The sequence below is a fragment of the Aegilops tauschii genome, chromosome 2, assembly GCF_002575655.3.
Source record: "Aegilops tauschii subsp. strangulata cultivar AL8/78 chromosome 2, Aet v6.0, whole genome shotgun sequence".
Taxonomy (NCBI): domain Eukaryota; kingdom Viridiplantae; phylum Streptophyta; class Magnoliopsida; order Poales; family Poaceae; genus Aegilops; species Aegilops tauschii.
Window position 1 is genome coordinate 108,634,647 of NC_053036.3, and position 9,938 is coordinate 108,644,584.

The following is a 9,938-nucleotide window of genomic DNA, read 5'->3' on the forward strand; positions in this document are numbered from 1 at the left end:
CCACTTTACTTGTAAATTTTCTCAATAAAAACAAATGACCGGTTTGCCGCAGTTAACACGATTTCTGACAGGGCTGGCCCACCCGTCAGGTGCCACGTGGGCGAGGCTAGACGGCGAGTGGGTTGACGGCCGTTAGGGCTGTCGGTACAAAACAGAGCCCCCACTCCCCGCCGCTCACACTCCACTCCACTCGCTCACTCTCTCACTCTCACTCCTCTGCTCTGTCCCCTGTTGCCGCCGCCGGAGGCACGGTTCCCTCCCCGCCATAGAAGATGCCGTCGTGGAAGGATGGAGAGGAGAGCAGCGAGGAGGAGGAGCTGATCGGCATGGATCTGGAGCAGCACTGGGTAAGATATCTGCTTTGCACCTAGGGTTAGGGTTAGTGTTCAAGTGTTCTTCGATTTGAGACCATGTTTGGAGCAGTTGCTATCTTTTCTGCGGTTCACTAGTGTGCTACAATGCAGGCGAATCCTGACACCACTATAGATCCATCCTTCTGTGGTAGAGCTGCAGATGCAAGCATCACATGTAGACTGCACTTGGCCCCATGCATGAAATATGTTGCATTTGAAGGAAAGGACACTGGGAGGAGGTTCTATGGATGTGTTGTTCCTCAGGTCAGTGTTATCCAACGAGGGTTTGTGTTAGTGGTAGTTAGTCTGCAGATTGTTGTAATAATTGCTGTCAGTAAATTCAGTTAATTTGGACTGTCTGCAGTTGCAAGAATCAAATGTAAGTTAGTCTGCAGTAAATTTGCAGTGTTTGCAGTAGATTTGGTAGTTAGTATGCAGTAAATTTGGACTGTCTGCAGTTGCTGTCAGTAAATTCAGTTAATTGTGTTAGTGGTAGTTAGTCTGCAGTGAATTCAGTAAATTCAGTCAATTTGGACTGTCTGCAGTTGATGAAACATGTTTTTCACAGTGATTTTGCAAGCATCAGTTTCTGTCAGTAAATGAAACATGTTTAGGACATTGATTAAGTAAATGAAACATGTCAGTAAATTAAGTAAATGAAACTTGATGCAGGATGGTATTGACTGTGGAGTTGCTCAGTGGGTTGATGCCCCATGGCCTTCTATTCTGCAAAGATGTTTGGAGAAGATATGGGAGATGTTTCATGAGGAGAATCATGGCAGAATGATTGACCATGAGAAGTATAAGAAAGAGTTGGACAAGGTCAACAAGCAGTTGGATACACTTGGGGATCAGTACAGTCAGCTGGTTGAGGATGTCACCAAGATGTTTGATTGGGCAGATCAGAACAACAGGGTCATGAGTGATGAAGAGTTCAAGCAGAAGCAGATGGATGTGGACAAGGACATGGAGAAGCTAGCTATCAGCAAGGAGAAGCAGAGTGCTGACTTTGGCAAGTTGAAGGAGATGGAGAAGCTAGCTCAGGAGCTGAAGGAGATGAAGTGCATTCTTAGGTCTCAGGGGGAGATCATTACGAACACAAGGAAGGAGAGGGATGAGATGAAGAAAGAGAGGGACTGGCTGGTAGAGGAGAAGAAGAAGCTGGAGTTTCTGGTGGGTGATCTTATGAAAGCTGGTCATGGCAACAAGGACAAGCTTGCCAAGATCAAGTCAATCCTTGATGAGTGAACAATGATGTTCATCACCTCAGTTATGTTAAGCTAATATGTGGCCTTGGAACAATATAGCTGGCCTTGGGGTTGTATATTTTGGGAATCCCCTAGTTATGTAATGACTGTAATGATTTTCTACAAAACTACTTCCAGTTAAGTTATGTAATGTATGTAATGACTAGCTGCAAAACTATCCCAGTTATGTAATCTTGTTAGCTTTCTATAGTAAGAGCTATGCTATTATGAATCTGCCACCTAAAACTATCATTTAATCTTCAAGGTGGCTTGGGCTCGACAAAACCACCCAAACCACCATTTAATCTTCAAGGTGGCTTTAGAGTGGCTAGGGCTCGAGGTGGCTTTAGGGTGGCTTGGGCTCAAGGTGGCCAAAATCTTTTAGAATAGAAAAAGCATCAAATCAAACAAGTAAATTGTTGATGACACAAACATGTTCTCAACCATAAAAGTTCTCATCCATAACAGTTCTCAAACTTAGCATGGTAACACAAACAAGTTCTCAAACTAAATACTGGTTACACATAGCAGTTCTCAGGCATAGTTTATGATATTTAGAAATACTTAAGGCATGCAGTTCAAAAGACAACAGCCAAATTGTGCACTGACTAGTTGCCACTGGCATAAAAGTAACCCCTCATCCTGGTGCTCTGGAACCTCTTCCTTTTAGACCCTACTGTTGCTCCCTCTGTTGTAGTTGCAGCCCTAGGTGCCATGTAGGGCCTTCCACCTCTCCTGCTGGCTGCATTGCTTGAACCTGAAGCTCTTGTGGCAGCCTGAGAAGTAGTAGAAGCATCAATGGTGATGCTTGCCCTTGTAGAAGCAGCCGTTGTTCTTCTTGGCCTTGTAGAAGCAGCAGGCTGGGCAGGACCAGTAGAAGCAGCAGTTGATTTTCTTCCCCTGGTAGATGTAGCAGGCTGGGAATGACCAGTAGCAGTTGTTCTTCTAACCCTAGTAGTTGCAGCAGGTGGTGCACTGGTTGCAGGCTGTGTAGTAGCAGTAGAACTTCCCCCAGCTCCATGGTAGTGAGTTCTGGTTGTCTAAGAAAGCACACATCATAGCCCAACAATTAGGATGAATCAAATGATTAAAACAATGAAAACTGGTGAGGCTAGTTGTTTGTGCTAGTTTCATGGTAATAAGTTGAAAACAATGACAACAGTGTGCATATTCCATACCTTGTGCTTGTCCTTTCTTGCCTGCAAATGAGGCTTCAGGGGCTGAGGGCAGTAGGTGTACCTATGTTTCTGCATCTTGCAGATGCTACAGGTGATAGTTGCCATCCTTGATGTATCCTTCTTTGTTGGGACCTCAAATTGCCCCTTCCTCCTAGATGTTTGCTTTCTGCCCTTCTTCTCTTTGAACACTGGTGGATCTATGTCAGCAGTTGGTGTCCTAGGCCAACAGTCAAGCCCTGGTACAGGGTAGATGATGTGCTTGTATGTTTCCTTATACAATGGTTTTTTGAAGAACTCATGCACATAGTCTTCTGGCTGCCCCTTCACTCTTGTAATGGCAGAAACTGCATGGTTACATGGCCAACCACATAGGTCCCATTTCTTGCAGTCACAGGTCCACTTATCAAGGTTCACACAGTAGGTAGACTCCGACTAGTGACTTGCCAAATACCAGGACTTGCCATGTATGCAGTGCATTGCCTTGAGTACTTCTTTGACTCCTCCAACTTCTCCATATAAGTGGGTGTTATCTCCCACTTACTCTTCTCTGTCTTCTCTCTAACTGCTTGGTACTTAACCATCAACTTAGTTCTGAATCCATCTACACAGCTCCTTATTGGCTTGTTCCTCACATCTAGTATCATCTTGTTAAACACTTCACTAAGATTGTTAACTACTAGGTCTGTCTTGCATGTGTGATCCATAGCATGCCTTGCCCAAGTCTCTTTAGGGATATCACAAAGCCACTTCCAAGCATCTTCATCCTCCTTTCTCAGTTCATTCATTGCAACCTCAAAACCATTCTTGGTGTATGAATATGCAGCATTGTCCATATGCTTCTTCAACTCCTCACTCCTGAAGCCAGCTGACTGGAAATTTGCATAGATATGTCTAAGACAATATCTTTGAGGTGAGTGTGGGAACACAGCTTGAATTGCATTCAACAGCCCCTGTTTAAGTCATTATATAGATGGCAGCAAGTATTAATCATATAACTTCATAATGGCAGCAAGTATTAATCATATAACTTCATAATGGCAGCAAGTATAACAAATTATTATTTCTAGAAATTGCTCATTCAATTGTGAAATGAAAAATATACCTTCTGTCTATCAGAGATGATTGTGTATGTGCCCCACTTGTTCCCCTCTCCAATGCAAGCTCTTAATTGGCTAAGAAACCAAGTCCAACTTTCCTTGTCCTCCTTATCAACAATACCAATTGCAATAGGGAATATGTTGTTATTCCCATCCCTACCAGTGCCAGCAAGTATCTGTTGCCTAGTAGAAAGCTTGATAAAGCAACCATCTAAACCTGTATTAAAGCATTGGGTAGTGAAATGAGTGCATTATTAAGTACAAGATATGGGCAATGAATTGGAGTAATTTAGAATGCATATAATACCTATAAAGGGCCTACACCCATTCAAGAAACCTTCTTTTGAAGCATTCAGACAGTAGAACATGTAGTGGAACTTAGGATTTGGGCTAGGATGGAGCTCAAGCTCTCCGGTAGTCACAATGCATCTGCTCCCAGGGTTGGTATCAAGCACAGCTTGAAGATAATCCCTAAACCTTGTGTATTGTCCCTTCATGTCACCTTCCACCACTTCAATGGCCAATGACCTTGCCCTGTAGGCCTTGGTCTTTGGCACTTCTAGCCAATACTTAGTCTTTGTTCTTTTTAAAATTGCATCAACACCAGCCCTTGGATTATCTCTCAGTTGCTGCTCACATGTTCTGGCCATCCAGTCAACTGTCACTTTGGTTTTTTCTCCATGTGCACCACAAGTGTGCAACAACTTCATCTTCTTGATGCAGAATGTCTTCTCATGAGCAATTGTGGATGCAGTCATGAAAAAAGGACACCCATTGTCCCTTTCTTTGCAATGCACAATGATCCTATCCTTGCAGTTCCTATGGTACTGGAATTTTCTAAGGATTCTGATATGAAAATTCCTAAGTGCTCTTCTAAACTGATACACATCAGTGAAGCACATACTCAAGCAAAGTTGGTCATGAGCATCTGGCTTGGTCTCATCATACCAGATCCTAGTCCTGGCCCTCTTGGCTTGACTCTTCCTTCCACAGGGCAGTGGTAGACCTGACTCATCATCTGAATCACTAATGCCATAGTCCCTAGGGAAACAAGCAGAATCATCAGATGGAATGAAATCAGGAATTACCTCAATGTCAGCTTCATGGTGTGATCTTGTAGTGGGGCCTGCTTCGCCTACTTTCTTGAATGTTTGAGGAAGAGGTGTCTCAGGTTCTGTGTCTGAGTCCTCTGCCTCTGGACACATCTCTTCCACTTCCGTGTCTCCTTCAAAGTGATGCATAGGATCCTCTCTCTGTTTCCTTTTCTGCTTCAGCTTCTCAATGATTTCATCTTCCTCCTCATTACCTATGTCATGCTCTTCCTCCTCAATGATTTCATCTTCCTTCTCAATGATTTCATCTTCCTCCTCACAGCAGTCCTCACAGCAGTTCAAATCAATAAACACTTCATCATCAGAGGGGCCAACATCTTCCTGTAATTTCTCTTTGCCCTTTGCTTTCTTCAAATTCATGCTCTGTTGTGTGTTAATATATGCAGACTCTTCACCTGGCTCTACAACAGCAATAGGCACAACATAGAGCTCTTCAACTGTGTCTTCAACAGCAATAGGGAACAATACTCCTGCCTCATCTATAGAAATAATGTTGGAATCCCCCACATTACTAATAGGCACTTGTTCCTCCACAATATTTGACCTGTTAAACTCTCCTGGATTAGGCTCATTAGCCTTAATTACAGTTATGTTGAGCACCTTCTGCTCAGCATAATAGTCTATCATCTCTTCCACACTATCTTCACTGTCAATAACCTGCATTCCCGCTGCCCCCTTTCCTTCTTCTTTCATATAGAACATGTAGTCAGCTTCAGTATATCCCTCTTCAGTCTCTAGCAGTGCTAACATGTTAATATAAGTAATTTCTGACAGAGAAATGGTCCTCTCCAAGTTGTCTCTCCCTTGAAAATGGTACCTTATTTCCCATATCTCATCATCCAAACTACAGAAAATTGAGGAGAATTAGTGCTTCATTGATTCTGTTTTAATAATGTAACATGTTATTCAGACAAGATATTAGCACTATCTTCACTGTCAATAAGGACTAAACAAAGCATTCATGCATAAAACCATAAACCCAGAGCTATATTTCCTACTGAAACATGTTGTACAGAAAAGATATTAACTATATCAGCTACAACACTTGAGTAAACAAACAATAATCTTCAGTAAACAAAGCACTAAAATCAAACTGCCCTAAAATCTCCTAAAATCTAACAACCCTAAAATTTTCTAAAATCTAACAGCCCATTAACAACCGTACTGTAACATGATAGGTTTATATGCAATCTAACAACCCTAAAATTTCAAGTGAATCCAATGAAGAGAGGGGTGGAGGGGGAAGAAATCTTACCACACGCCGCCGAACCCTGAAGCCCACTGATGGCCTTCACCCACGCCTGAAGCCCTGATCTTGCGTGCTAGGGCCGCCGCCGCACGGCGCTCTATGTCCCACTCCGGCGGCAGGGGGGCGAAGGGGATCGCTCCGGTGAAGGAGCCCGCTGCGTCGGCAAGCTACTGCTGCCGAACCAGTTGTCCACCTCCGAGAACCCATCACCATCGCCTCCAGTCCCTCCGCCGCCTGCTGACTCGCCGCCGCCGCCATCGCAGGACAGAGAGAGAGACGGGGGAAAGAGGGGAGAATGGGCCAAGCAGTCAGAGCCGCGACCGCTTTGACCACGCGCGTGCCGTAACGGCCGTCAACCCACTCGCCGTCTGGCCTCGCCCACGTGGCACCTGACGGGTGGGCCAGCCCTGTCAGAAATCGGGTTAACTGCGGCAAACCGGTCATTTGTTTTTATTGAGAAAATTTACAAGTAAAGTGATGGATTTTTAAGACGCGCTAGAAATGTGGTGGCAATTGGATGCTTTAACTTCAAATGTGGTGGTTTTTTGCAATTCACTCTTGTAGTGTAGAGCTTGAGCCGGAGAGCGAGCCGCCCCGCAGCACGATCACCGGGTTCATTGCCCCGCGCCGGCCGCTGCTGTCGACGCCGCCGCGCCCGCGCGCACACCCATCTGCCTTGCTCTGCATCGCCGCGCCTCTGCATCGCCGCGTGAGCCGTGCACAAGCCCGTGCTCGAGCCCCTGCGCTCCTCGCGGCAGCCTTGTCTCACCCATCTCCGGCCTCCCTCGTCGCTGAGCCGCGCCACCTCCAGACCCCGAACACCCGCCGTCGCTCCTGCTCCCGCGCTTGCGCGCCACCCATGAGGAGCAGCTGCTCGCTAACAAGCTCCCATGCTGATTCTGCACCCCCGCCATAGCTCTGTATCCCCCACAGTCGCCGCCTGGCTCGTCACCATTGCTGCCGGCGAGCACGCTGTGCGTTCATGGCAAACAAAGCTCGGCCTTCGATTCTTTACCTATTATAGGCAGTGCTCTGAACACAAATCGTGTGATAGCCCAGTGGTATTTCACGCATGCATACGCCTAGGAGAGCACGAACTGCTCGAGGAAGCTAGTGCGGCAGAGCATGGAGCCCCCGCCTCCACCTCCGCCTCCACCTCCAGGATCGTCTCCCATGGCCACGCCGCCGCGGCGCGCGCCGTGTTCTTCGCGTGCAACGAGGCCATCGGGAGCGAGAGCCCCGCAACAAATCCCTCGGACGAATTGAACCACGGGCCGGTCAGCTCCGACGGTCGTCGAGCTCTTCTGCCTCGCATCGCAGACCAGCCGCTCCTCCTCACGCCGCGCCGGCCGGCGAGCCCCTGCGACGTCTCGGCTCGTCCTCCTCCCGTTCTCCTCTCTCTCCCCTGCTTCTTCTCTCTCTGCTCCTCTCTGATCTAATCTCGAATCCCTCTTCTACGGTTGACCAAACAACAAACCGATTGTCTGAATGGAACCATGACATCGATGTGCATCTTTTTTTATAAACCTTATCCCGAATCAAAGCACCGTTGTGTAGATCAGAAAGACGAACAGGGAGGAGTTTAGTGGAGGCAGGAGAAGAAAGAAACCACTTACAGCTCGCATCCCTGGTGTATTCGCTTGTGCAAGGGGACCCACTGCGTGCGCCGGAGGTGGCTCGGCCCAGCGTGGCTAAAAAAACGGCCGATTACAAGCCAGGATGAGGCCTGCTTCGAGGTTCGTGCGGGCCAGGTTTTGGATGCAACCCAGGCAATTAAACGGGACGGATTCTTCTCGCGCTGGTCTGGTTGTGATGGATGCAGGCAACCAAACACGTCCTTAGCTTTAATCCAAACACTGCATTGGCGGTGGTGATTGTACCAGGGTTCTGGCTGTTGACTGCGGCAGTCGCCACGGTCGCTTGTTAGGGCAAGGGATAAGTTGATTGGCTTGTTAGGGCAAGGGATAAGTTGGAAGTGGACGAGTCCTTTTGAGAACACTAACGCATCATCTTTCTTGAGCTTCTTGGTGAGAAGCTTGTTCTCTGGGTTAGAAGTCACAAAACTGACATCACTAGTGTGTCAGTGTGTGTGCGCGCGCGCCTGCACGCACGCATGGCCGGAGATGTATAAATGTCCATATAATAATCAACATATGTAGATAAAAGCCTGTACCCAAAAAATGCATCCAAAATAGGCATGCACAAGAATGTATACAGGTTACATTAAAATTTTCTTCTAAAATTCTGAATGCAAAATAACCAATGATAGTATCAGTATTGATCTTGTCCAATAATTTCTTCTCAATGCATAAAGTTGCCAAGCCATTTCACCTCTCGTGTAACAATAATATGCAATACAAAAAATTAGGATAACATCTTCTTCTTTGACAAACTCAAGAATCTCCATAGCATACATTGGTCCAGGCAAAGTCAACGTAACACTTAACTCAGAAATTATATCATTTAACTCGACATTAGATGGGCCATTTGATGAACTTAAGTTCAATAACTTAAGTCATTGAACTCATTAAAAACCAAATATGTTTATTAATGACTATACTTCTTCGAATAAGCTTTTCAATGAATTGGCTCCCTTATCAAACATAACCAAAACAATAATTAACTTCAATATCCAATCTTGGTTCTAAAATTGCTTCATCGCAGTCAATTTAATCAAATTACTTTTCCTAGGAGCATGGTGTTTTACTGAAAATTATGGCTCTGCATTTATTTTAGTTGCAATTTCTTTAGCAATGATCACACTAGAAGCAAGCACTTCATTTCTGTAAGTGTCAAAGTCATTTCTCATACCTTCTTTGTGGTAAGGGGATTCAGTGCACATGGATGATGATTACAACTTCCTGCTCATTGTATCTACAACATAGAATGTCATGCCAAAATGACCATATCCAGTATAAACTCGTAGCTACCAATCACTTCATATATTTTGCATCACCATTATCCTTGGGTTTGGTACCACTACCTTCGCATAACTCAAGCTGAGTTGATCTTAGCCTAGGAGTTTCAAATCTAATTTCTTTAGCAATTTTGATCTGACTCTCCCTACGAGCATCACTTAAAGATTTCACCATTAGATCTTCCACATGCCTAACCAAAACATTCCGTCTTTTGGTAGAAACAAAAAATAATAGTACATATTCGTTATATGATTCTAATAAAGAAATTTACCATAATATTTAGCCACATTGCAGAGTGAGATCTAACATGGCATATACAGAGCTCGCGGATTTATCTCAAATAACTGATTTTGCACTCCCCTATATTTTCCTTTCATATTGGAACAATTGGCATAACCTTGGCCCGTAATGTCATCAATATTTAGGCTGAAAGTCTTGATAGGATTAACCAAAACTTTGAAAAGTAAAAATTCAAAAAAAACTTGAAAAGTACCAAACCAAAAGTATCATCCACTATAAAAAGGAACAACTATTTCTCTATTTTTATTTTTTACATCAGACCAATGAACATATCAAACCAACATACTCATGTTTTTGGTGACTATGAACATATCAAACCAACATACTCGTTTGTTATTTAAAAAACATTATTTCAAAAAAAAAACATACTCATTTGTTTTTGGTGACTCACATCCAGGGTACAATCTAGGGTAATAGAGAAATATTTGGCCACTTTGACAATCTTGATGATACAATTTGTAATGTCAACAACCACGAGAAAAAT

The 9,938-nt window shown here is 44.6% G+C and overlaps 1 protein-coding gene across 1 annotated transcript; it reads left to right on the forward strand.

Moving 5' to 3' along the window:
* Positions 1 to 272: 272 nt before the first annotated feature.
* LOC109773542 (uncharacterized) lies at positions 273 to 1,601 on the forward strand. The gene is made up of 4 exons (XM_020332233.1): positions 273 to 347; positions 465 to 617; positions 718 to 732; positions 1,026 to 1,601. Exons 1-4 carry the CDS (start codon positions 273 to 275, stop codon positions 1,599 to 1,601), a joined length of 819 nt encoding a protein of 272 aa, XP_020187822.1.
* Positions 1,602 to 9,938: the final 8,337 nt, after the last annotated feature.

Excerpts from the sequence above, each read along its gene's own strand:
- LOC109773542 (XM_020332233.1), top strand. The coding sequence starts at position 273 with ATGCCGTCGTGGAAGGATGGAGAGGAGAGCAGCGAGGAGGAGGAGCTG. Across the intron at positions 348-464 it reads TGGATCTGGAGCAGCACTGG|GCGAATCCTGACACCACTAT; the intron begins GTAAGATATCTG and ends GCTACAATGCAG.